The sequence below is a fragment of the Oenanthe melanoleuca genome, chromosome 4 (genome assembly GCF_029582105.1).
Source record: "Oenanthe melanoleuca isolate GR-GAL-2019-014 chromosome 4, OMel1.0, whole genome shotgun sequence".
NCBI classification, from domain to species: Eukaryota; Metazoa; Chordata; class Aves; order Passeriformes; family Muscicapidae; genus Oenanthe; species Oenanthe melanoleuca.
In genome coordinates this window covers 14,291,879-14,319,698 of record NC_079337.1, presented here as the reverse complement: position 1 = coordinate 14,319,698, position 27,820 = coordinate 14,291,879, and the positions used below count along the sequence as shown (strand labels likewise).

The following is a 27,820-nucleotide window of genomic DNA, read 5'->3' as shown; positions in this document are numbered from 1 at the left end:
AGAAAACACTGGTTCTTAATCCACACTTTGGAACTCTATTGCATCAATGCACACAGAAAAAATAAATACAGGTTCACTTTCAGCCAGTGCTTCTAAATAGATGACATTACTGTGGAATCTGTGTTTTTCAAAAGAAACACTTTATTGTTCATTCACAATATTATTTTCCCATTAGAATTTTTATGCCTTTGCTTTAGAAAGATACGTTGCTTAATCTACAGTCCAGCTTTGTGTTATTTTCCAAATAAATAACCAAGTATTTTGAAAGCAAAGGAGAAAAATCCTTAGGAGAGTATAAAGCTACAAAGAAAAAAGGTGGTTGGTGGGCTTGAGGCAACCTGAGGCCTCAGTGATAAATCTTCATTCAGAAGATACACATTTTAGATGAATTTTCTTAAATCTTTGCTGTAACTCTGTATGGCCATCCTAATGTTAATAAATGCCATATTGTCAGTGCCAGAGGCAAGCTAATAAATCCAGGTTAGATCCCTTCTTCAGTCTTAAATCATACAGATGCTGTTGTGAGAAGTTGACACATTTTCCTTGATCCTGCTTGGGGCAATGGACAGCTGAACTGATTCAAATAGCTTTTAAGCAGACATTTCATCATTTTCCAGAGCTTTGGGTTGGAATTCTCTCCAACTCTGTCTAACATTTGCTTAATTTCAAGAGGAAAAACAGGGTCCTCTTTTTTTCTTCTTTAAGGGATTTTTTTCTGTCAGGGTTATGTGATCACTAACTTTTAATACCATTTTTTCAATAACATCAATAGTTACAATCTCTAATTGGTTAATGTAAGCTACTGTAGATTTTTATTCACATTAGGACTGTCCTGTAGTAACATCTGTTTTTTGCAGAATTGCTGAAGCTAATGCTGACTGGCAACTAGACAAAGAAACATTACTAGAGAGAATATGTGTGTGTCCATCTGACTAAAACATTATCTAACTGCTTTCACTTATCAGGGTTTTGTAATTGCTATTATCAGGACAAAAACAGTCCTGAGTGCTCCACCATGTCAGTTTGTGTGTGTGTATGTGTGTGTACATGTAAATGTAAAGAGCAAGTGAATGTGTTACATTTAAGGGTTTTGGCAGCATACAAACAACCTAAGTCAGAAAAAATACAGTAAAGAAGCACAATTACCCATTGAGATCATTCATTGCTCAAAACCAGTCCCTGAGGCTGCTGTGACACAAAGCCTGACCTTTGAGCTCTTGCTAAGAGCAGGGCTGCAGAAGACAGGTCCAGACAGGGAGCAGAACGTGGGGCTCTGCCATTCCTGCTGCCTTTGGCTCTCGTTTTGGCTCTGCTGACTCCATCTCAAAATGTCCCTGTTGTGGGTGGTAGCTGCTTGTGTGCTGTTAGTGAGAGCCTTTCTGTCAGATTAGAAAAAATGTGTGCAGTGGGAGCTCACCTGTTGTCTGTGGATTTTTCTTGTACCCCTTTTCCCTTATTGCTCATTCTAGGGCATCTTACTACATCTTCCCCCTCAATGTGTCCAAGCTCCACATAATTCTGTAACCCCAAAGATAATTTTTTTTTTTGGCCTGTGCTAAATGCCTGGGAGATGGTCACCTGCTCTTTGAAGCAAGTCCTGTCTTTGGCCCTCCCTGTTTATCCAACACTTCCCTCAACATGCACAGGTAATGCTTCCAGTGAGGATTTTAAAGCTTGGCTCTCTCACCCGTTTAGCTTCTCTTGGCACAACTAACAGCATCTTCATTTCTATACTCTCTGTTCTTTTCTGCAAAGCATTTGCACACTCTGTATTCTCCAGCTCCTCAGAGAGACCTGCTCCTGAAGCAGTCCAGCCAGCAATCACTGAGGTGTCCTGATTTAACCACAAGTTTAAAATGTCAAACCGCTTTATCCTCTGATGAAATAGTTAAAGAAATATTCAGGCTACTCTTTGAGCAGCTGTAGTCATAGATAACTTTACTGTTGTTGCAATTGTTCGGTTTTCTGTTGAAAAAAGGTATTTTTCATGGACAATACAAACTAAGCTACATACAACCTACAGGGAGTTTGTGGGAAGAGCTTTTCTACAAAAATCTTCACTTTAGTTTAAAAAATAAGAGGTATTCACAAAAATATTTCCAGGCTGCTGCTGTTTCTAGCAACCTTTTTTAGCTAAAAATAAAGCCATTCAAAACACTGTTTTGGAATCCTTAAAGCATATGTTTAAATGATTTTCATTCCTTTAAACACTTTTGGTTAGTAAACCTGCAATTTTTTAATTAATTATTTGTTTTGGTTTTTTAAAAATAAGTTAGTTCAGGTAAATCCAAATTTAGTCAGTCTTTACTTTCCAAGGTGTGTGAAAAGACTGTTTCCATTACTCTAAAATAAAATACTTTTTTTTTTTTAATCTGAAATTACTTCTGCAACTAAGAACTGGTTTTTGCTTGACTATTATTTTTTCTGTTATCTATCTTAATATTTGGAAAACTCCTCCACACTTGTGACACTTATGACAATAATAACTTAAAATAATACTTTTTAAAAAAGAAATCTCTGTGCTGAAATGCTTTGAATGTTTGTCTTTTGAAAGCCTTTTCTTTCCACTGTGTTCATAACAAAACTCCCTTCATCATATTGCTTAGTATCAATGTACCCATGGCTGCATGTAATCATCCTTTCTTTTCCCCATGTAGTCATCAGGTTCTTAGCTCTGTGAATTAGTGTGATGTAGAGATGCTACTGATAATTTGCTTTTTTGTTAGAGCAGTAAGTCTTGTTCTGAATGTGGCTGAAAGTGCTACATAACACCTATCAGGTGCCTAAATGTTAGCAAATGAAAGAAAACTAAAATATCAACACCTAAACAAATAAAAAGCTCAGTACAAAATGCCTGTAATACTTTTTTTTCAAGCATTAAAGCCTGTTTCTCATTAGTCAGTATCAGTTCAGCAATGTAGCTGCCACTTCTTCAGTCAAAGAGAATCAAACATCTGTCTACACCTGTGCATCATTTGTCTATAGAAAATGAGTCCCATTGTGTTCTTATAAAATCAAAAATTGTTTTTGAGAGGTTGGCTAGTATTGAAAAATCAGCATCAATGGAGTTATTGGAGAGAGTAAAGTGCAAAGCAGATGAGTGGAAGAAGATTTTTGTCCTGTGCAGAACTTCTTTAAGCCAGCTGGGTCTTCCTCTCCACAGACTGAATAGAGGCAGGTGCACGTGTTGTTCTTCCAAGCTGAGGTAGTGACAATTATCTGCATGTAAAAAAAGGGACTGCCAGTCACTGGATTTCAATTTTTTTTTTTTTTTTAATGGTAACAAATGTTGACCCAAAGAGAAGAATCTGTATGTTGTTCTGTGGTGGCTGTGGTTTTAGAACTGCACAATGTCCTGAAGTTGTGTGAGAGAGTTTTTCCCTGTGCAGGCTGTAGGACCTGGAGGAATAGTGAGAAGAGAAGGAAAGACAGTGACTACAAAGATGCAATGAAGGGAGTTAAATACTCTGAGGATTCTCAGACAGCACAAGCAGAAATGTCAGGAGGCTGCATGGGGGGGTTGCATTTTGTTTCCCTTAACTACTGGTGTTCAGATATTGATCAGTGGAATAAAGTAATTGAGCAGCTGGGAACACCCTGTCCAGAATTCATGAAGAAGCTGCAGCCGACCGTGCGGAACTACGTTGAGAACAGACCCAAGTACGCTGGCCTCACTTTCCCCAAACTTTTTCCAGATTCTCTCTTCCCAGCAGACTCAGAACACAACAAACTCAAAGGTATGTCTGACAAAGGGACATGGTTCAAGCCATGCAGCAGCAGCTGCAGGGGAATGAAGGCTTTTCCAGTTTTTCTCTGTAATTGCACTCCATTTAATGCAGTTAGCTGCAGACCAGTGACTGCATGGGTTTTGTTCAGCTGAGAGGCAGGCTTTGGAAATGGTTTTTGCAAGTCCTGGTGCTTGGGAAGCCAAGGAAACATAATCACTGATGCATTGAGAGTATTCCCATGGTGTTCCATGTGATGATCCTGTGCCACAAGGATGTTCCTTTTATTCTTGAACTTGTAGCACAAAGGAGCAATGGAACATCCGTTGGGAGATCTCAGCATTTGCAGTGGTTTTTTTAAGGTGAAAAATACCAGTTCAGCCAAATGCCTGCCTCTACCTTCAGTAGAATATACAAATATATATAGCAGAATATGCAAATATATATATATAGCAGAATATACAAATTTATTATTAACATCAGCCAAAATGAAGTAGCCAAGGTTTAATATCCACTGGGGTGGATTTCTTATTTTGAAAAAATCTTGCAGGTCACTTAAGAGATGTGAAGTAGAAAACTAGCTTAATTACAGTGTGACAAGATACCCCCCTGTAGAAGAAAAACTGCCATGATTTTAATCATATATTGAAGTCTTTTTTTCACTTGAATGGGGCATTGACCTTCAATGGGGAAGAGTGATTATTTGTGTTTAGTACACAGCCCTGGAGCCCCTGCAGTCCTGTGCTGTGTATTGGCTCTGCACCACTCCAGTCCTTGGAGCCACTCACCACAGTGGCATCTAATGGTTTTCAATTGCTTGCAATTTGCATGTCAGTACATGACCCAGAATTTTCTTCCAGTTAACAACTGCATCCCAGCCAGGCTGCTGTCCTGGCTCTGGGAGTGAAGGGAAAGGTCTGAGCAGATGCTTTCAGATTCACAGAATTTTATACTCCTACCACAACACAACTGAATAATGGAATTTTCCTGCATTTGCAGTTAATGAATAGAAATGACTGTCAAACAGTGCTGTTATCTTTTGGATACAGAAAGCACACACATTTGAGCATTCTGAATGCCAGTTTTTAAGATATAGCCACAAACCAAGAAACAGTGCATTCAGAAACCCCTACTTGTGCAGCATTGTATCATCCCATGCCCTGCCTAAATATTTCACCATAATGTAATGTTAATGGTTTAATTAGATACTCACCCATGTATGCTGAGATACCTAATAATATTTTTGCATTTACTGCTCTTTGCAATTTTTTCCCTTTCTTTGTCTTTTTCACTTACACAGCAAATAATTTTGAGCATCCAAGAGGTTACAGCACTCCATGGTTAATAACAGTAATAATAATAATAATAGAAATATATATTGTTATAATTTTTTGTGTGGGTTGAGATGGCATTATATTTTTACAAACTCCAACTAGTAAAAATCCATTTGGGTAATATAAAGCAGAGGCTTTGTTGCAGCATCGTTTGCCTGATAGGCACAATGGAATATATTATGAGGTAAAATAAATCAGTGCTGCAATGTAAAATTCAATGTGTGTGCATATATATATGTGTATATATATGTAGTGAAGGATTATGTACCCCACTGATTTAAACTTCATTATACAGGACAAACAAGACTCAAGCAGTTCCAAAACACTTCCATATCACTATGGTGCCAAGGCTACAGATTTGAAATTATTGCTTCCAAGGGGATGCCTTAAGATTAGCCTAGTCTCTGTGCCTCATTAAAATGTTTAATGCCTCACAGCAGGTGAGGTGAAAAACTTAAAAACATCCAGAGAAGTGTGGATGGATTTCTGAGCCTACATAAGAGTGCCTGTAAGTTTCAGGCTTTGATTCAGTAATGCCATGATTTTAGACTTCTTTGTGTGAACTTTTGTGCTCTGATCCTGGTAATAACCACAGATACATCAAGCACATTTTTCTTGGGGATATTGGTCATCCCTCTGCATGGAATCTGCACACATGTAAAATGTCACTAAAGCTATTTCAGGAACTTATGGAGTCAGCCCTGATTTTGGCACCTTTCTAATGAATGTGATGGCTGCTGAAGAGCTCTTGCAGTGAGGAGGCAGGGGAGCAGAAGTAGATACACAACCAATCTCTAAAAGGGTTGTGCCACTGCTGCTTTCCCTACTAACCCTCCTCTGGAGGCTGTGGTTGTTTTGTGCTAATGCTGTGTTTCTCTGCTTTCCCTGTTCCAGCCAGCCAAGCCAGGGACCTCTTATCAAAGATGCTGGTCATTGATCCAGCCAAGAGGATATCAGTAGATGAAGCCTTACAGCATCCATACATTAATGTCTGGTACGACCCAGCAGAGGTGGAGGCGGTAAGTGGGGCAGCTCCTTCCTTCAGAATGCCAAGCACAAATGGGATTGGGGGATTCCTGCTGCTTTCCAGCAGCACCACGATGAGCATGCTGTAAAGAAACAGTGCTGGGATGATGGTGGTCTGGGATTGATGTGAAATGAGATCTGTAGGGATACCTCTCTTTATCAGATTAACTGGTAATAGATGGGAGGAGCAAAAACTTCAAGCATATGAAGCCATGTTCTGCTTTCTTCTAGAAAGGGTTTTGAATCCACTAGCTTGCCTTTTTAGCTATAGAACTCAATCTGTGGAAGACAACAAACATCACTTTTTATGTTTGTGTTCAAGGATATATGTAGAGAGGAGGAGAATGAAGCAAAAAAATAGTTGGGATTCTGAAAAAAAAAAAAAAATCCTGAAATCAAAATTCAGAAAAATCTTAGCAGGACATAAAATCTTCCATAAAATGAAGCACAAATTTTCCTGGGCTGTGGTTCAATGTGCAGTATCATGTACACTGTGTGCAAACAGAAATGGATTTTTTTCTTATAATCCTGTCATGCTCTAGACACCTCTCTAAGCCTTGGTGAGGCTGGTGTTAACAGGGATAAGTGCAATCTGTCAGCACTTCAGTGACATGGTATCAGAGCTATGGTATAAAGAGTATAGGTGTAAATTAAGAGAGGTGCTCTGAAATACTCTGTGTGAAAATGTATGGAAACAGGTCTAGAAATCTTATTTAGCCACCATAGGAAATGAAGACCTTGTAAAATTAAATCACTGCTATTTAGTGATATGCTCCAATTCAGTCTGTGTCCTGAAAGTGCAATGAACTTCAAAAGTAAATGGAATGTTCAAACCCCCATCAAATGTCCAGCACATGGGATTTTTTCAGAGGATGTTATTTAGGAGTACTTTATAGAGCTTCATTTTGCCAGTCTCATTTTCACAGGGAAGGTTAAATTGGAAGACTTTCTTTTCATAATGAACAGTTTATTAAATTATAAATATCCATCTGTTCATGCTGTTCAGTGGTTAGCTATAAGTAATTTACTAATTATTTTCTGGAGAAAAATTACAAAAAAAAATAATTGTGGGATATTGTGGTTTCTGTTCTTGCTGAGGAGAGTGTTCTCCAGCAAGTACTCCACTGAGATATCTGCCCTGTTGCAGTTTCAGAAGAATTAGGATCAAATTCTGTAAATATTTCCTAATGCCATGCATTAAGTATGCCATAGGCAATGGGGAAATGACTCATCTCATGTATTTTTGTTAGATCTTCCCAAATTTATGGCAGGGGTGAGACTTATAAGGCATCTAAAAACATCCAACGAATTAGGTGTTTGAGAGGTAGATACTTCTCCTCATTCACTTAATAATCTGACTCTGTAAATTTGACTGTACAAACAAAACCACCAAAGTTATAATAGGGTGCAATTGAACAAAGAAATAGTATTTGAATGACATTTCAAAGCCTAAAAATGGCCATGTGGCTCGTTAGTGTGGGATTTGCAGCACGGTGAGGCTCTATGAGGCAGCCCTGCTTTTTCACAGACTGCCCTGCAAATGTGCAACCAGGGAACCTGACAAGAAGGCAATGGAAAAATTAGTGACAGAGTTGTTTGGTCACTTGCATAGTGCTTAGCTTCCTACTATTTTCCTGTTTTCCCCACTGGGATTTAGAACCTTGCAGTGTGTTGCATCTGCTCATGTTCACTGCACTCTTTTTTTTCTTTTTTGTAATACTTGATAAGCACTTTTACACAGAAGTCTTGAATCATGTAGCTAAAGTTTTGGTAGTGGGATGTTTTGTTGTTTTTTTTTTAAGTTCTCTTCTCATATTGTAACATCAGACAGGATTGCTCCCACTATCAGTAATTCTGTACAGTGGGGATAACAGAAATTAGGATACAGAGGTATTAAACAAGATGACATCTTCAGCCAGGATAGTATTGCTGTCTAGTTAGATTCCCCCTCCTCCCCAGTAAATGGCTTCATCAAAAGCAGCCAGGAATCTCTTGTACAGCATCCATTTCATTCAGAACAGGTAACTGAAAGTATTCAATGTGACAGGAATTTTGAAGTGAGCTATTCCAACGTTGTTAAATGTCAGCCTGTGCTGGAGCAGACAATGCAGAGCACTGAAGCCAGCTCAGGGAATAAGCAGAGAATTTGGTGTCAAAGTTTAACCTGGAGGTAACAGCCCTGTGTGTCTGCTCAGATTTACAGCATTATAAATGTGAGGGAAACAGATAAAGCAGCCCTACCCAGTTAAAAAGCAGACTAGTGAGACAGTTACAGTCCCTTTTTATAAGTCTATTATAAGTTTATGGTCTTTCAGAGACAGTGTGGGGGCAATAAAACGATGATGTCTGGTTCTAATGAGCAAACACGGTGCACAAATGGGAAGTCCTAGGAATGCAATACCCTTTCCCCTGCAATTAAACTCTTCTGGGTGGCCCTAAATGCCAAATGTGATTCCCTGACCCAGAGAGGAAGACAGGCTGTTATTAGATGTGGGACTTGCTATTCACCAACCACAGGAGGTGACTCAAACAGAGCTGTGCCTCTCCCACAGAACTTCTGTGAAACAGGAGCCAGAGCCCTCAACAGCTCTGGAACAGCATCACACTCACAGCTAGAAACAGGCTCAGCTTTTGAGCTTGCCTGTGGGTTTTGGATTTACAGGGAATTCTGGTGTCTAACATAGCTTGCCACAATATCTCTGATAAGAAATTCACAATGTTAGGCTCTCCAGAGCATAACACCATTGTTATGAAATTATTTTGTATAGCATTACAGTTAAAATAATTTCTGTGTTCAGCCAATGACAACTAAAATATGTGTTTTTAAAAAATAGGGGAATATGCAGATAATGTATGGCTTGGGTTGCATGGAATCCCCGAATGTTGAAATCTGTTATCAATCTTCACACCTAATTTAAATGTAGGGAAACAACAGTTCACAGGGCAAAAGTATTATTTCCTAATATTACACAGGAAATCTATTGCAAAATCAGAATAGGAGCTTATAGACCTTACTTCTCTGTTTTATTCTGTAGTTCAAGACTCCTGGAAGTTTTTTTTTTTTGGTTCGTTTTTTTTTTGTTGTTTTGGGGGGTTTTTTTTTGGTTTTTTTTGTTGGTCTTTTTTTGTTTTGTTTGTTTTTGTTTTTGTTTTTTTTCCCCAGAAACTGTCTCAGATTCAATTTTAAACAGATATTATGTTTATTATGTTTATTACTTTCATGTTAGGATTTTTACCTATATGGACTATATTTTTACCATTTGGACTATTATATGAATAAAAGACACACACAATACATTTTCTCCTTCGAATTGCTCTTGTTCTATTTTCAGGAAAGAAGAGGTTTCCAATATCTCTTGTCTCAACATGCAGACTACTCTGTTTATTGTAGATAATCTCACTATCTCCCTGATGACATATTAGCTTCTCTATTTTCCTGTCTGAAAATGCTGTGCTTGAGACTGTTTTCCATTACCCAGCTGCTTTTTTTTTTTTTTTTTTTTTGACGCTGCTACACATTCTCACCCTTCACTGAGATGATTTGTGAGTAAATCTCAAATCTGGTATTTAATTTTTCATATTTACCCTAATGTTTAAGCCTATTTGCAGGTCTCTGGGTTTTATCCCAAAATGATTAAATTGTGAACAAAATGGATTGCTACACATTGCTTTAGCACAGTTAAAGTCTTCCTTTAGTTATTGATATATTCAAAGAAACCATTCATGTCATATTGGATTCCATTTTAGAACCTTTTGAATGCATGTGTGATCTTACATTGATTCCTACTTGGGAAAACTTGTTCCATTTCATGGTAACAAATCTAGCAAAATGTGTTGTAGATTATTATGTGATACTTTCTATTAACTGGTTTCAACACTTGTCTTGAAATTTCCTGTGCCTGCAGTTGTTTGTTATCTGATATGTGCCATCCATTAGAAGAGAGATTTCTAGGAAACAGAAAGATCAGGTATTAAAAATACTCCTTTCAAGCATTCCTTCATGTTGGCAGTATTTTACAGCAGTGATAGATTTTGTGAGATTTTATTCACTGTAACTCACATGGCTTTCATTCCTGGTTTTATTTTCATAGGATTTGTATTTCACTGGAGTTTTTCTGCATCTAGAATCATCCAAGGGGGTTGAGTTGGGAATTATCATCCATTTTACTGTGCATGCCAATCTGTGTGTTACCTTATGTAAATGTGATGCTGTTTTCAGTGTTACTAATGAAAACAACTTGGTTTATGGTTCTCAGTCTGAGGTCAAGGACAGAAATTTCTGCTGTATTGCCTTAGCCCTATAAAAACCATCTATGACCAGCAGTTAAATACAAATTATTTTAATGAATGTCAAGGTTCATAGTTTGTTAGAATGAAAAAAAACCAACGAAAAATCACTTACCTCTTATTTTATCTGTGAGTGCTAAGCATCCATTGTGATGGAGAAGCACTTTGGAGAGTTCTGTGGCCTTGGCAAACACACTTCAAAGGAGGTGTCACCTCCCCTACATGACAAAAGCAAAGCTGCCAGGTTGTGCATCTTTTCTGCTGTTCTTTTCTCTTGCTCAGCTCTGTATAGATGTTGTCTATAGAAAGTCTTCGATGAACTGCCCCATTTTTTAGGTCTCAGTTACAGGGCTTGGTTTTCTCCTTAGAAACTGATGGAGTGCATCTGTTCTCTCACAAAAGAGGTGTGCAGCTCTGCTTTGAGCACAGGCACAGATATTTCCTCTAGCCAGCAACATCTATCCCTTCATAGCTGATTGATTAGGGAAGCTGAACACAGCTTCTACAAAAATCTTTGTTAATGTCAGTGTGGAGGAGTGGTTAGAGAAGAAAGAGGAACTTCTTTTCTTCTTTTTCCCTTTTGAACCAAACCTTATCTTTTTCCAGCTTGCTTGTTGTATCTTCAAGCTGTTCAGTCATCTGTGTGCAGCCCAGTAATCTTGACTCCTGCTGCATGGCATCCTGACAGTGAGAAACAGCTCAGTCCACAATTTCATTGATGCACTTCATGTGTGGAATTTTCCAAAAGCCTCTGCAAAAACTCCAAGGAGCAAATGGGCCCAGAGTCATCTCTTCTTCCATACCCATAGCTGAGATCATCCCCACCCCACTGTGGAATCCCTTGGCAATACAGGGTGAAATCCCAAGCACTTTGTAGATGCCAGACCTCTGGTGAAAAGCATGCTGATGTACTTGGACTTGCACTGCAAAAATAAATACATGAATGGTAGCACTAACACAATTTGGGTTGTAGCAAAGCACCAAGGAATTTTTATATTCACTGTTATGAGGATCTAAGCTATTTAACAAAATGTTTAACCTCACACCATTAATTTTTGCATGCTCCAGTCCCTCTTTATCTGCATTATCTTGCTAATCCCATCACTGCCTTGCTGTGCCTCTTCACAACTACTGCCCCAGAACTGCAATTCTGGGAACAGATGCAGACTCAGGCCTTGCCCTGCCAAGCTTTCTAAAAACAGCTCATCCCAAGGTCTCTCTGTGCTGGCACTAGCTCTGCAGAGGCAGGGACAGAGATGGCAGGATTTGCTTTTCAGCCCATTCCCTTTGCTTTCTAGCAGTGGCATACAAACAAATCTGTCTTTCTTTGGGATAGTGAGAATGCATCAGTTTCAACATATGTTTTGTTTTTTTCTCTAGTGAAAAGCTTCCCCTCTCTCAACATTGGAATAGTATTTAACAAATTCAGTAATCTCTTGCTGTTTATCTGACCACATAAACCCCAGCGTCTTTTGTGTATTTTGGTTTTTTTGTTTGTTTTTTTGATTAGTCTTGCTTGTTTGTTTGTTTTTTTGTTTTGTTTTTTTTTCATTTTTTTCCCCAGAAAGAGACACATGTGGATATTTGCTGTTGGGTTTTTTTCGTAATTTTTATTATGTCCAATGAATGTTACATTTAATTAAAAAAATACTTTGAAATCAATTGGTAAAATGGAAAAGCAAAGACTTGTTGAAACAACAGGGGGTTTTTTAGTATCGACCTGAAAAATGTAATTAATTCCTTTGCTTCTGCACCCAGAAATAGATTCTACTCTTTGTTATTGCTGCCAATGCATCTGCTTGCAAATCAATCTGGTTTTGGGAGAAAATGGCTGCCTTAAACTGAAGCTAGATGCTGCCACCCATAGGACTGATCCACACCCTGCCTTGATTTAATGCTACTTGAACTCTGCACTTTTTCTGAGACTTGCAGAATCAATTAGGTTGGAAAATACCTTGGAGATCATCAAGTCCAACCTATGACCTAACACCACCTTATCAACTAAACCATGGCACTGAGTGCCACATCCAGTCTTTTTTGAAACACTCAGAGTACACTGTGTAACTCTCAGTTGGCATGTGCAGTATGAAGGATTTATGAGAATGCCTATAACACTGCAGCTGCATCCACGTGGGAAGTTAGTGATTATGAACTCAGTCCTTTCCTAAGATGTTTTGCCAGTTTTAGGCAAAGATTTGCACCCAGACTAAAATCAGGTGCCCAGGAGGACATGGGTATGGCAACTGCTCTGATTGTTCCTTTGCTGTGGCAATACTTGTGTATTATCTTTAAAAACCTCACATCCTCCCTCTAATTTTAGGAATTGTTTTTTTTTAAAAAAAGCCACAAAACAAGTTAGCAGAAAAGGGGTGTTCAGCTTGGAGGAGATTACAATCTATTGATAGCAGTGTATTAAGCTTTGTGGTTCTCATAAGAACTAATGACAATTCTGGGAAAATAAATTCTCAAAATAGTTTTGGTGTTCTCAGCTCATCTCTGTGCCTTGAATCGATAAAAATGTGAGGACTCAGGGAATTTTGATGGGAAAGCTTCACTTGTCCCAGTGTGAAGCACTGGCCTGGCCTCTCAGCAGAGCTCCACTCTGCTGTGCTCTGCACAGGCTTTAGAGGTTACAGCCTCTGTGAAGAGCAGGGGTTCATTCATGCCACTGTCCTGCTGAATACTTGTTACCCTTGGCTCCCTCATGCCTGCCCAGAGCCATGGTTCATAGCTGTGGGTTCTGCTAACTCACAAGTGAAAAGTCTGCAGTGTAAGCCCTGGCAGAGCAGTAGAATGCTGTGCAGGTGCAGCTCCTGGCATCCTGCAGTGTGTGAAGGACAGTTTGGATGCTCTCCCTTGACTGACTCCATAGAAAAATGGGAGCTTGGCGGTGAGTGAGATTATTCTGGGCTCTCTCCCTGGAAAATGCCTTGTTTCCAGAGTGTATTAATCTAGGCAATGACTACTGCTGATTTCCTTGTTGCTTGTTAGCCAATTAACCCAGCTTAAGAGGTAGCTGAAATGCATTAGCAGAGAAATAAGCCAAAGATTCTGTGGTTGTGTGAATTGAGAACAAGTATGTGCGTCGGATCACTTGTTCCTTTTGATTCTGCAATTTGTGCTTGGGAATTAAAGTGTTGAAGGAATCTATCCTCTGTCTGAGGGAGAAATACAAGTTTCCCTATAGAAGGTGTAAAAAGAGTGTTAATACTTGGTAGATTTTACCCCCACCTATGCTTTCTGTAGGCTTCTCCCTGAAGCCTTTAGAAAGCTGCTGTCAGGATATTCTTGTCCAACTTGGTTAATCTGTTCTGTTTGTACCTGGCAGAGAAGAGGTGGTTCTGTCACTGTGGTTCAGCTGCAGCTCAGCCAAACACCTCCCCTGCTGCTCCTGTAAATTCCTAGCCCCTCAATGTTCTTGGCTTGGCCATGGCTGGGTGGCTGAGCAGGAGCCCAGCAGGCTCAGCTGGAGGAGGGGAGCTGAGCTTGCTTGTCCCACCCCACAGGTCAGTGGTGAGCATCACCTGTGCTCTGGGAGCATCCAGCTCTCTGACAGCACTGCCAGCAGGAGCACAGGATCCCCACAGAGGCTGAGCTGATCTTGGTGGCATCAGGAAGGAATGAGAAGGGTTGTTATGTTGAATGAGAGAACAGCTGCACTGATCTGGGACTCAGACTCTCACAGGATTGTGTTTTACCTTGCAGATATAACAAAACCTCAAGTGCCCGTGCTGGCACTCACTTTAATTCATTATGTGTTTCCTCAGCACTTTCTCAGCTATGAGACTCGGCAATCCATGACTTAATTCCCTCAGCCCTGATAGAAATGTCACTCTGGGGAAACTTCCCTTGTTTTCAGTGGACTTGTCCAGTTCAGCTATTTCCTGGTCCATATCATGTCACTGAGCTATTACTTTTTCAGTTGTATTTGTGACATGCAAATGGCCTGAAGAAGTTAGTCCATCAAGAGAGAAAATTTCTAAATTCTTAGTGATGCAAGAAAATAGCTTGGTAAATATGCATTTAATAGGAGGATGCTTTGAAGGGGACACAGTGACAAGTGCCCAAGATGGAAGTCAGAGGAAACACATATGAGCAGAAAAGTGTTGTGGATCTTGTTTCCATTTTCATTAAGCACTCTTGCCTCAGATGCTGGAGCTTCTTGGTAGAAGGAAGGAGGGGAGAGTCTTCTGCCTTCCTTGGCTGCTTTATTTGGCAGCCAGCATCAGGAGAGGCAATGAACACATGGCTTAATTCCCCAATGAAATCAGTTGTTCAGACTCCCTTAAACTCTAGGTGCCTTTATCTCAGTAAATTCCAGGATCTGCTGGTTCTCTCACATTCCCATCAACTAAAAGAAACACAATATTAAAAAGAAAATTTAAAGAAAAGAAAAGAAAAAGAAAAAAAAAAAAAAAAAAAAAAAGAAATCTTCCTGTCCAAAGTAAAGTTACTTAAAAATACATATACTGAAAATGTTGGTAATTTGGAATATGGATTAGAAACTGTGGCAGGGAGATTTAGTTAAAAATTAGGGTTATTTCAGGAAGTCTGTAAAGCAGCAAATCTAATGAGCAACTTAAAAATAAATATGTTAATGTTATTGCTAATTAATCAAGACTGGTATTTGTTTGGTATTCTGACAGTACCTCTCTGCTGGTACAAACAATTTGGGTGTGGAGTTTCTGGGCTCAGCATAAGCACAATGACATTGTTGACCTGGGTTTTATTTCAACTGCAGCTATGCCTCCTTTTTGAGAAAGGAAAACAGAGAAGTATGTTTATTTCTTCTACAAAAAGAGTTGACTTCCAGAAGTGTTAATCCCCTTCATATTCACATGTATTTCAGATGTTTTTGTATGTACAGGATGGATTACAAATAGGGAGAGGAGAAATTATCTTTAATTAAGTAATTATTCCTAATTATTTACAGTATAACACACAGTTGACTAAACAGGTGTATTTCTTTCCTGCAGCCTCCTCCTCAGATATATGATAAACAGCTGGATGAAAGGGAACATACAATCGAGGAATGGAAAGGTAATTGCAGTTCAGAATTACATGGGAAGGGGTATTTGAGTGGAAAAATGGCAAAAACAAAGCAAAAATATGGAAAATGTTCTGAGGGCTCTCATTATCTACGTAGGTTGATGTTAACACAGGAGGTGTGGATTCCAGTGCTTCACTGAAATATGAGTATGTCATCTGGAGAACAGAATACTGTTCAGCAGGGCAATGCATCAGAATTTTAGGCACAGTAAAAGGTGCTGAATTATTGTGCTGCTTCTCTTCTGGAAAGTGCAGCATTAAACAATTCTCCTGCTCTGGTTGAATCCCATTTATCTCAGAGAGGAGAGGAGAGGAGAGGAGAGGAGAGGAGAGGAGAGGAGAGGAGAGGAGAGGAGAGGAGAGGAGAGGAGAGGAGAGGAGAGGAGAGGAGAGGAGAGGAGAGGAGAGGAGAGGAGAGGAGAGGAGAGGAGAGGAGAGGAGAGGAGAGGAGAGGAGAGGAGAGGAGAGGAGAGGAGAGGAGAGGAGAGGAGAGGAGAGGAGAGGAGATAGAGATAGAGATAGAGATAGAGATAGAGATAGAGATAGAGATAGAGATAGAGATAGAGATAGAGATAGAGATAGAGATAGAGATCAAAAAGATAGAGATAGAGATAGAGATAGAGATAGAGATGATAGAGATAGAGATAGATGGAGATCTTAGGTGGGTAGAGCTGTCAGACTTGGGAAGACAAGGCAGGGCTACAGCAGAGTGTAGTAGTTGTGTTCCTGACCACAGGCACTGGCCTCTGTCAGTAACTGTCACAATTCTCTCTTCCAGAACTCATCTACAAAGAAGTAATGAATTCTGAAGAAAAGACTAAAAATGGCGTAGTAAAAGGACAGCCTTCTCCTTCAGGTACTCAGCCCCATTGAATAACTTTGATCTGTGTTCTGTACTGGCAGAGAGAGAATGGAAATTGCTGAAGTGCTTAGGCTGTACTTGCAGTTATGTAGGAAAATGAAGAAGTTTTTATGAGATCCAGTGCTTCTAATGGGTTGACCTTTATTAATTGTACTCTGGTGTCATGTTAATATAATACTTAAAAATTGTCTTCTTGCTATTTGAGAGGTGGGTCTGTGGTTACAGATTAATTCTTCTGAGTGTGGAGGTTTCTCTCACACTAGTATTTTCATACTGCTTATGAGTGGATAACTGAACTGAGACTTTGCTAGTTAAAATAAGGAAAATTGGTGTTGTTAGCACACATTAATCTGCTGGACACACATCACTACACACCTGCCCCATGTAGGTGTCTGGTAATCTGGTAGTCTATCCTCTCAGAAGTGCAATCACATTAGAACAGCTGGATGACAAGGTTTGATGACACTTCAGTGAAAAGAGAAAGTTGTCTTCAACCACTGACTCTTAAAGTCCTGTCACAAGAAAATCAGCTAAATGTTTCCTGAGTAAAATTCACATCTGCAGTCTTTTCACAGAAATGCAAACTGTTACTGCCAGTGCACAGAAATACATATTTGTGAAGGTACAGTTTCACTGGCAAATTTGAAGTGCCCAGCTTTTGAGCACAATGATCCAGCAGTATTTACAAATACTATTGTAAAACTGCCTTTCCTCAAAGTATAATCATTTAAGTCAGTGTTCTCTGCATGTTTTCAGAGATTTTTTTTTTTTGCATCTCATTTTTCACTTGCTGCTGAGCCAAGGCAATGTTAGAACAAGAATCACTAGTAACTGACAGGACAAGGGGAAACATGGCAATAGTTAATAGAGGGAGTTAATAAAGTGTTGGGTGATGATGCTGGAACACAAGCCCTGCACCTGGATTTTGACATGGATGAAGTAATATATTGGAAACAATCCACTGTGTTCTTGCCAAGTAGCAAAGAACAGAACTTGCAGATTTAATTTAGCAAACTATGGTACCACCACTGAAAAGAAATCTGGAGCACTAAAAATTATCTGATAAACCCTCATTTTTAAATTTTTCTCCCTTGCAGCATTGTGGTTGCAAGTTGATTTATGATCAAGAAACACTGTAGTTGCTTGTTTCAGGATTTAACTAGAGATTTCCTGATTTCTTCTGTCTTTGCCATGTGGAAGGTTTTTATTGTTTATGTAAAACATTTTCAAACATCCACTCAAACAAAAGTGTCATTTTTTACCTACTATTTCTTCTGCTATATCCCTCTGACTGTTTTTTCAATGTTAGGCACCAAAAAGTTCAGAAAATATTTAAAAACTGCTCTCAGATGAGGCTATTTCATGAAACAGTAGATTTCCTGCTTTTCTTCACTTTGTGTGCCTGACTCAAATCCTCAGCTGAGTGAAATAATGGAAGAAAGAGGTAAAACACCAGTTCTGAGCATAAGGAAAATGGGAGAGGCTCTACTCATTGGCTGGTGTTCTTGGCAAGAATTCAGAAAGCTGAGATTTAGTGCTCCATCAATAATCATAGTAAGCAAGCTGGAGATTAGTTTCCATGATTACTTGATCACAGTTTTAGGGGAGGCTGCTGAAGCTGACAGCACCAGGGATAATAATTGCCCATTGATGGAGCCACTTAGAGTGCCTGTGTATCAGGGTGTCAATCTCCTGTTCTGTGAAGAATTGGTGAGTACAACATACCAGCTTGGAAACTCAAGTACCTGCCCCTCACACTTATATTTAATGAACAAAATCAGCAGGGTCAAAAATTGTTCCCAGCAGAGGCTACTTCTGCCTGTTCATAAAAAACGTTTCTGTTATTATCAAAGAGCAGCATTAAAAAAAAAAAAAAAAAAAAAAAAAGCTGTAGATTATTTAAACTTAAGTTCTGTCCATGCTATCTAATCTCCTCTCACACTAGTCTTCACTACCCAGCTGTAGTTTCATACATAACATTTTCAGCTGTCTTGTCCTTTCTGGGTATGGAATATAGTAAATAGCACAGATCTTAGTGCAGCTTATTTTTAGCCTTCCCTATCTAGGTGAAAATGGATCTTTTATTCTTCCTTTCCTGGCTTTTACTTGCTGTCTGATTTGCCATCACCCAGGAACTACTGGGCACCTTTACCAGCCCTCTTCTGTCATGTGCAGATTCTAAATTAAGCAGCTGGTGGACTTGCCAAGCACTGCAACACTCAATACCAAGAGTTGCTATTTACACAATTTATCAGAAGCTGAGCAGATCCCCAAGGAAGACACCGGGCTTTTTTGGAAACTGCAAAAGCTGCAGTTCTCCTTTCAGTTTTTTCACCCCTAAATCTGCACCACTTCACAGCTGGAGTCTCAGAGGCATGACCATTGGTGCTATTTAACAGCTCTTCCCAGGAGCCCTCTGAGGAAGGAATCCCTTCTTTACAGCACACAGGCTGATGAGTGCTTCAAAAGAGAAGCTGTGAAGGCAATAGCAGAGCCAGGAACAGATCCCAGGAGCTGTTTCTCACCTGCTCTAACCTGTAGCATTTTTCCTCAATCCTGCAGCCAGTGAGAAGCTTTCTGCCAAACAGCAACTTCATAAACAGGGATCTTTTTCTCTTTTGAGTGCACCTCTGTCATATCTGCACTGTCTCACCTGGCACACATCCCTCCAGCAGCAAGCTGAGGGTGCTGAGCACAGCAGATGGAGCATTCCTTACTGACTGGGACAGCTTTGTTTGGGTTTCTGAGTGTTACTGCCCAGGTGCTGCTTTGTGCTGCTGAGCTCTTTAAGTCTGTCCCTGGGGTTTTGAGTGGTTCATATTTGTTTTTGTGGATTCTCTGTGGGTCTGGGTGCTTTGGGGCTGCAGCAGCAACTACCACATCTGTGTGTTGTGTTCTGTGGAATTGTGCTGAAAGCTAGGAATAGCCATAAAAATTCAATTTCCAGAAACTCATGGGCTGCACTGATACTTGCTGAGAAGAGCATAGCAGGGTTTATTGAATTCAGTGGTGCTGAATCAGACAGAGTGTAACAAAATCTTTAGCTGTACAGTTTCTGCAGCTATTTCTTCAGTTATTTTGCCCAGCTAAGTTGAGTGCACATTCATCAAAGAAAACTGCACAGTAACAGTTTGATCAAAACTTGATTGAATCTACTGGAATTCTTTCCATTTGATTCTTGGGATAGTGTCCATGACTTAATGGCAGGCTTCTCCCCAGCATGATAAACATTTAAAAATGTAATATGTTGTTTAGTCACTAATAAAAATCCATTCAGTCATATTTTGACTACACATAAATGAACTTGTCTTGACTGATTAGTATTTTCATAAAATGCCACAACTGAATAACACGTCAACATGAAGTAACAGTATTGTACTGGATGATGAGGTACATGTAAATAACCCTTTGAAAACATACTTTCTGGCAGAGGGAATGGATGATTGCTGTCTGCAGACTTCATTAAGATTGCTCTGTCTTTTTGTAGCACTTTAAAAATGAACTATTTTGTTTTCCAAATGTATCAGGAAAGTAAATTAATTTAAGGTTGGTTTTGATGCCACAGCGTACAACTAGAACAGCAGAAAGCAGTTTCCATCTGGAGCTCTAAATGTGAGCATATCTGTCTCTGTTTTGTGCATATTTACAGTGGATGTGTATAAGGGAAGAAAAAGTTGAGGGATTTGGAATAGTGATTAGACATGTGGTATGATGACTTATCTTCTCAAAGTAATGTTTTCATTGCAAACTGGAAAGTGACAAAAGTCCTTTCCTTTTGCCCATAGCAGCATATATTTTGCCTAGGCTGCAGAATAACTTTTAATCTCTGTATTAGGAATATATGAGTTGTATAGTTTTACTAGATAATAGATGTTAATTTCTAGCCTTTGGTGGAAATGAAAGTCTGTAAAAGTTGGCTGAACACACTTCTCAGATATGAAATGGCATCTATCTGCAGAACCAAGACCTGTATCACCTGCCTAGCTGTAATTTCCAGCTGTACAAGATCATACAAAATTACACATTTTATTGTCATGAATATTTAATGGAAATTAATGTATCCCTCTCAAACTGAAGACAGTGATAATTTTGGTATAAAGAGGACCAAAAAATCACCTGAAAGTTCAGTGGAAAAAAAAAACCAAGCAAACAGGTTTTTGCCACTCTGAGAACTTTAGTTTGAGCTGAGGTTAATGAGCAGTAACAGTTGAGCAGTCATAGGTGCACAACAAATACATTCTTTGCATGGCTCCGTATCTGTCATTCAGCTGTCTGAATTTATCAGACAGATAATTTCTGATGCTCTTCAGGGATGTGATGAATGTTCAGTTGCATTAATGGTAATCTCAGGAAGGTTCATTCTTCATTTTGTAAAGTTGAAGTTTGAATAATATCTGGTACCATCATCTTTTTAGAGAGGCAAGATAAATTTGGATGTACAAAAATACAGTCATCTAATCCTTAGCAAAGAAAAAACCACTCTGCATTTCCACTGGGTCATTTGATCCCACCCACTCTATTAGACTGCCACTAAGAGAACTGGAATTTTATGAGAAGAATTTGGAGGAATAGGTGGGGTCTGTTTTTGTTTTGATCACGCACTCCATGATCCTGGCATGCCTCTGACTGCTGGGTGTTTTGGAGCTCCAAGCAGGCTGGAAGAAAGTGGGGTGACAAACACTGTAAGAGCTATAACTTTTCAAAGTGAGGGACAGAATTTCCTGGTAAGATATTAAATATTATCTGTGGGAGAAACAGGACTTCTGGACAGTAAACTAATATGATAATGCAGAAGCTGTTTTATTGTTTATTTTTTAGCTTTAATTATACATTTTAAGACTACTGTTCACGTGATTACACATTTTTGATTGGTGCTTCTATGCTGTTCACGTGCCTTGCAGGAGCCCTTCAGGTACAATGGTTGGTGCTTGTCTAAAACATCACTGCCCACCTTTATCTTGGGTCTTCTAATCTTGGTATTCTGGTTTTAGCTCCTTCTCTCCTGATCTAGTACAATTTAGGTTTTAGTGGCCTTGAAGGGTCAAAAAACTCTTATAAATGGTTCGTTTTCTGCACCTGTTATAAACATTGGTCTAGAACAGCAAAATATGCAGAGAAAAACTAGGCAGCAAAATATGGAGAAAAACAGCTAAATAAAGTTTGGCTGGGGCACACAATGCAGAGCACGGCCTGGACTTGTTCAGACATGTCACTGTGGCCTAAACTTGTTCAGTACTACAATTATCCAATGCCTGAAGTTTGTGTGAGTTGTGAAGTTTCCTGCTGAGGTTTGCCAGCATATACAACACACTGTCTGAAATGGTCTGTGTGCCAGCAGGTCAGCCCCCTTTGCTCCTTACCGCGACGCCTTCGGGGCTTTCGGGTTTAATCACGTGCTGTTGGTTTTCGTAGCACAGGTGCAGCAGTGAACAGCAGTGAGAGCCTCCCTCCATCCTCATCTGTCAACGACATCTCATCCATGTCCACGGATCAGACCCTGGCGTCGGACACGGACAGCAGCCTGGAAGCTTCTGCGGGACCCCTCGGTTGTTGCAGGTGACTAGCCGCCTGCCTGCGAAACCCAGCGTTCTTCAGAGGATGATGGAGCCCAGGAGGGAAACACCATGGGAGCTAAGAGATGAAAAGAAAGGGAAATCAAGTACCAAGATTTAAAGCGAAACAAACAAAGAAACAAGCGAACAAACAAAAAATTCTTTTCAGCCTGCTTCTCCTACAGAGTTATGTAATGCAGCTAAGCTCAAGTGTGTATTTAACTTATAGTTGCTCTGCTTTGGTCTTCTTCCAGTGATGCTTACTGGGGGGGAAAAGGAAAAAAGGAACTGAAAAAAAATCCTTTTTTTACCCCCCTCCCCACAAGATGTAAAATGAATGGCTGCAAAACCAGCAACCTGCAACTGTCTTTTTCACACTGGCATGACAAGGTGTGCAGTAGCCACGCTCCACCCTACGAGTGTGTGTCTGCCTTCACTCCCTGCTCTGCCATCTGCCCAGTGAGGCAGGCAGGGATCTCCATGCATTTCTCCTCGCACACAGACAGCACATACACACACAGGTGCCAACAGAACCCTGGCAGTGCCCTCAGCTGAGTGCCTGCACATCTGCACAGGCACTTAGTGTGCTCTCCACAGCTATACATGGCCCATTCCAGGCGAACTGCTTGACTTGCATATGGGATATCACAGTACACATTCCATCTCTTTGCTCATTGATGAGGTTGCATACACTGGATGAGGACTTGTGGAAGTGTAAATAACCACACAGAACTGTGGCTCCCTCAGACACTTGAAGATGTAGCACCAAATTTCTGCTGAGAGTTGTATATATCTTTTGAAATAATTATCAGTTTTATTGAAAGAAGAAGCCACAGAGCTTCATAGAAAAATGCTAGTTTGTGAATGTTAAGACTTGTTCTGATTTTTAGAGCAGATATGCCAAGATAAGTCTGGTTTAGAAGGAAGCACATGTATCTTTTCAAGCTACAGGGAACAAGAATGAAGGGGTTTTACGCATGTCTAAGCCCAGAAAGGTATCAGTAAGCAACTTTTTCTGTCAAAACTAAGTGAGTTATCATCTTAGGTCATAGATAGGCTCGCTATTTTGAAGTACATGTATGTTTGTAAATTAGAGGGTATGACAGGGTTGGGGAATGAGCAGGCTATGATCAAAAGGACATGCACCAACTTGTTTTTATTTTATGTCTAGATCTTTATTAGGTTAGCTAGAGAAAGGATATTTGCAGTCCACTCCCTCTCAGTGTGTGTTTGCAGCTTAGAGGTTGTTTTCCCTTTTCACCATTCCCTTGCAGGCACTTCTGCTACTCAGAGAGCAGGCATTGGCTGGGGGCTTTTGGCTGTTCATTTCCTCATGACAAATCATTGGACTCCCCAGGAAGTTTTAGCATCTGTGTTACATGGAAAAGAACCACAGAGTGCATGGGTCTCGTTTTCCTGTATTCTAGCAGCCAAGGTTAATCAAAGGTCATTCAGCTCCTGTGCTGGGCTGGAAGGGTCACAGCCTGGGGTCTTGGGCAGTCTGGACAAGTTCTGAAGAACCCAACAGTGACTGAATATCAAATTGAATTTGCCAGGTAATAAAGCAGAGGATTTCCCGTGGTGAGGAACAGCAAGTGTTTTTTGTAGATAATGACAAAATTCCACACAGAATTTCAGAACAACCAAATATTTTTCCAGCCAAAACAGCAACTGACGTTTTCCACTGCAAGGTCATCATTATCTGAGTTGGAAATTAACTAAAATCCAAGTCATCTGTCCTTTTACCAAAGTATGCCATCTAAACTGAAATGAGCTAAATCCTACTCTAATGATTTTCCAAATGCCAGAGAGAGAAACTGTTTAGACTATGTTAGTGGATATTTTAAATTCACTAATTCTTTTGTATTCAAAACTCTACCAAAATAGGACTGTTCCATTTGGTGGCTTACAAGCCTGCCATTCTGTGTTAGGAAAAAAGATTAGTATCAAGTTAGATTTTGTTCAAAGGGAAGAAAAAAACTTCTCTCCAGGGTGGGGAGGAGGGGAGATAAAAATTAAGAGGATACAAAATAAAATCAGACTTGGTAAGTCTGAGCTGTATCAGAGTTGCTGTAGGAAGTGGGGGTCTTTCCCTGGTTATATTTTTGGTAGATTTTTATCAAATTTTTTTGAGAATAAAATTAGGTTGTTAATGTTCTAAAAACTCAGAGCAGTAATTTTAAAAGCAATAATTTACTACTGCTAAATATATTTAGCAATATTCTCTCTTAAGCCATGAAACATCAGGTCAATTATTGAGTGATGTAACTCTCACTCCAAAGCCAATGATCATAAAAGTACTGAAAGGTTAACAGCAAAGCTCTGTAGGTATGTAGGCAATAACACCAAGGGTGACTTCTTAGCAATAATTAAATCTATCACCTCCAGATTTAATTCACCATACTTACATATTAATAATATTCAGGTAACTAGTATCTACTTTACATTCCTTAGTGTGCACCATTTGGGTGTTTTATTTAAACAAAGCTAAGTCTCATCGAGGCAAAACTGCAAAAATATCACCAGTGTAGACTAGAAACTTGGAGCAGTCCCAGTTCATTGCCAGGGATGTTATGGAGATGTGGCATAGGCAATAGCAGAGAAGCCATTTATAGCAAATGGAGACTTGCAGACCTCCCATGTTTCAGGTCTTGAAGGCAAATCTGTACTCTCAGTCCCATGGCAGAATTCAGTCCTGTTCGGGTTCATGAGGGTGGGGTGGAGAAGCAGTCACCAGAGAAGCTGTCCTTAGGTCAGCACTGAAGGGACTCACAGCACAGGAGTTACATAATCAGCTTCATTCCTGATTCCAAGCACCAGAGCTTGTTCAAACATATAATGGAGACTGAAGGATGCTTACAAAAATTTAACTAGCATGTGCTTTTGTCCTTTGCTCAGCAGTGATCGACATCAGCATGTGCTGAAGTGCCTTGCTGAAATGGGGCCTGAAAGAATTACTGCATCTCTTTTTGTCCTCAAATTAGTCTCCCTCATGGGAAGCTCTGTCTGGGGGAGGAGACTTGGAGCTGTCCACATTGGACACTAGAAAAAATAAAAGCCATCAATGAAGGAAAGCATTAGTTCTTTACAATTCTGGTCCTGTATGTCCAAACTGAAGTAGTGACCATCGAGCAGGAACAGTATCCTTTGTTTTGCTTTGTGCCAGGAATTCAGTGCTGTCAGCTGATACCTTGCAATAACACATGTACTCTTGAAGAAAGGATCGTGGTGATGATGTTCTGAGGCTGTTTTAAGGGAAACCACTTTTTTTCCCTGATTCTAGAAGATTTGATACTGTCCTCTAAAAGTCTGCTCCCCTTTATTCCAAAATTTGTTCAGCTTGATAATGATAGATTCTCTCCTTAATTTTGCCATTGATCTTTTAAACCTTCTTCTGCTTAACACGTTACTAAGTATAGTACTTTGACAACAATTTTCACTTAATTCTCTGAGGTTTGCCATTGTAAGCATTACTGCAACCACTCCAAGATATTTAGGCACCAAAGGGGCAGTCAGAGAGCCTGTGCCAGAAGTGGCATAACCTCCATCATCCTGAATGGCAGCTGGACACCTTGGCATTTCTGAAAATATACCTAAGAGCCTCTTGGTATCATAAGTGCCTCAATACCCAAGGAAATTCTGTTCCAAGTGGCTCACCTAAGTCATGTATGAGGCGTCAGCAGGGTGAGAAGGATGGCATGAGCATTATCTGTCAGTGACTGCTCAGAGCACTAACTGCATTGAGAAGGTAGAGAGGAAAGTTGCTGCAAAACATCCCTGCTTTTTTTTTTTTCAGATGGAGAACTTAGGGGTAGTACGAGGAAAAAAAATAAATAAGTCAGAACAGCCCTTGAAAGACCCTCCCTCCATTTACTTTCTCATTGCTAAATTTAAATGAGGATGAGGCATTGATTTATTAAAAGTTGAAGCAAGGTTATGTATGTTTTCAGTCCAAAATTTTTGGCAATTTTTGAAAACAGTCTTCAGATACTGACTTGGTAGCTGCAATAGCATTTTGTGAGTTTTGACTGTATTCCATTACAGTATATCTTCAGAGAGTTCAGATATTTGAGTTGATTTATGTGAATTGTATTGTGGTTGATGTTCCCTCCTCCTGTCTAGAATTCCATGGCACAAATGCATCCATGAATCATAGCAAGTTTGCATTACATAAAACAGACTTAAATTGGAGTGCAAGTATGGCAGTGTGTCAAAAAAAAAAAAAAAAAAAAAAACACCACAAAAAACAACCACCAAAAAATCCCAAGCAACAAAGCCACAGAAAGCCTGATCAGTTTTCTAAGCCCTAATGCACTGATGGTTTTCCTCTGGAAATCACCATTTACTGCACAGCATTGGCCTCCCAAGGTTACACAAGACAGATGATCATATCACTATGTCACTCTTTCAAATTTATAAGCAATTCGGTTCATATATATTCCTTTATCTTCATATATATTGCTTTGCTTTCTAATTCTGGGATGACAATACTGAAGAAATTAGACCTGTTGCAGTGCCTTTAGGGAATTTCCCAAAGTAGTACTACTTAACTGACTTGGATTCTAAATTTTTCAGTGAGCCCCAGTGATTTTTTTTCCACCAATTTATTTTCTCATTAAAAACATGCTAATAGTAATTTTTAGAACTGCCTGAGAGAGTCACTTTTGGAAAATCTCACAAAGTTTTTATTAAAAAAATGTTTTGAATATGCTGAAATTATTGTAAAATGGAATTGGAATATTTATTCTAAGTAATTTCTAGTAACCAATGCTATATTTATATATATATATAAAGCAATATATATATATATATATAGCTTATATATATTGCAAGCTTCACAGTAGTTCTAAGGATCAAAAACTGTTTTAGTTTCAGATCTATTTATTTCTATTCAGATCTATTTATATTTCTTCCCTCATGCTTATTGAGAGTTTAAAATTTTGTGTGAATTCAAACATGGAAAAACAAACATAAAAGGCATTTTGCAACAAACTCTGTGCTTCCAGGGAGAGCAATATGAAAGAAAACCTGCAGGGACCAATTAGTTTTCTTTTAAAAGTCTGAGCTGTGGTTCAATTTATGTTTAGGCTTTTCTTTTTCTTCACCTCTGTATGTGTGTGTAGGGAAGAGAGGGTGAACATAGGGATTTTTCGAGCCTCGTGTTTCATTCGTGCTTGATCCAAGTTCCCAGTGTGGATAAAGGCAGGAATTGTAACATAATCACACATCTTCAAGAATCTGATGGCTGTGCTTATTTCAACTTCCACCACTATACAAAGGACACAGTTAACTAATTGCAAGCTCAAGGTGATCTTTTTCACATACACACACACACATACACAAAAAAGAAAATCATTGTGCAGTAGGTTTAAATATTACATGAATATGTAATTGTCTTAATTAGTAAGATGCTTGAGGTATGCAGGGGAATGGTGAATGTGTCATCTTCACCAATGAGCTGGAAAACCGACCTGTCCAGTGGAATTTAGTGGAATCTGCTTAGTGTATTAGGAACTTGCCAGTGTGGCCTGATTTTTCTTTCCTTTTTGTTCTTGGTTTGGGCTTTTTAATCAACTATTGATTACAAGAAGTGAAATGTTTTAATTTAATGCATGTTCAGGCTCGTTGGCCTATGGCAAGTTTGAGTTTTAAAGAGGATTTGATTTGACAAAAGAATGTTGAAAAACTTCAACTGAGGCTAATGGTGCCTTTTTACCTGAGAGGGAAAAGCTGAAAAGCACATATTGAAGGAAGACACAGTCAATTTTGGAAATAAATGTATCCTTATCATGCTTATAATTTCAGACAGGTCTCTTTGCTAATTTTCACTGAACAGGGCCATTCTTGTCTTCTGGAAAGCAAGATATTTATAATGTAAATAGTTGTATGGATTTATTTTTTTCTTTCCTCTGTAACTAATATGTAATAATCCAACACGCTATTTCTGTTAAAAACTTTTACAATAAGGCTGCTGTTTGCCTGAAT

The 27,820-nt window shown here is 39.3% G+C and overlaps 1 protein-coding gene across 6 annotated transcripts in view; it reads left to right on the top strand.

The window, feature by feature from the left end:
- Positions 1-26,072, top strand: part of MAPK10 (mitogen-activated protein kinase 10) — a 138,063-nt gene extending 111,991 nt beyond the window's left edge. For 4 of the 6 annotated variants that reach the window (XM_056490560.1, XM_056490562.1, XM_056490559.1 and 1 more), the window contains 5 exons: positions 3,555-3,737; positions 5,954-6,078; positions 15,349-15,412; positions 16,200-16,277; positions 21,701-26,072. In XM_056490560.1, the coding sequence (XP_056346535.1) occupies positions 3,555-3,737; positions 5,954-6,078; positions 15,349-15,412; positions 16,200-16,277; positions 21,701-21,843 (593 nt within the window). In that variant the 3' untranslated portion in view covers positions 21,844-26,072. Of the gene's footprint in view, positions 1-3,554; positions 3,738-5,953; positions 6,079-15,348; positions 15,413-16,199; positions 16,278-21,695 lie in introns of all 6 variants that reach the window. The other 2 variants (XM_056490564.1, XM_056490563.1) reach the window with 1 other exon arrangement.
- The last annotated feature ends 1,748 nt before the right edge of the window (positions 26,073-27,820 follow it).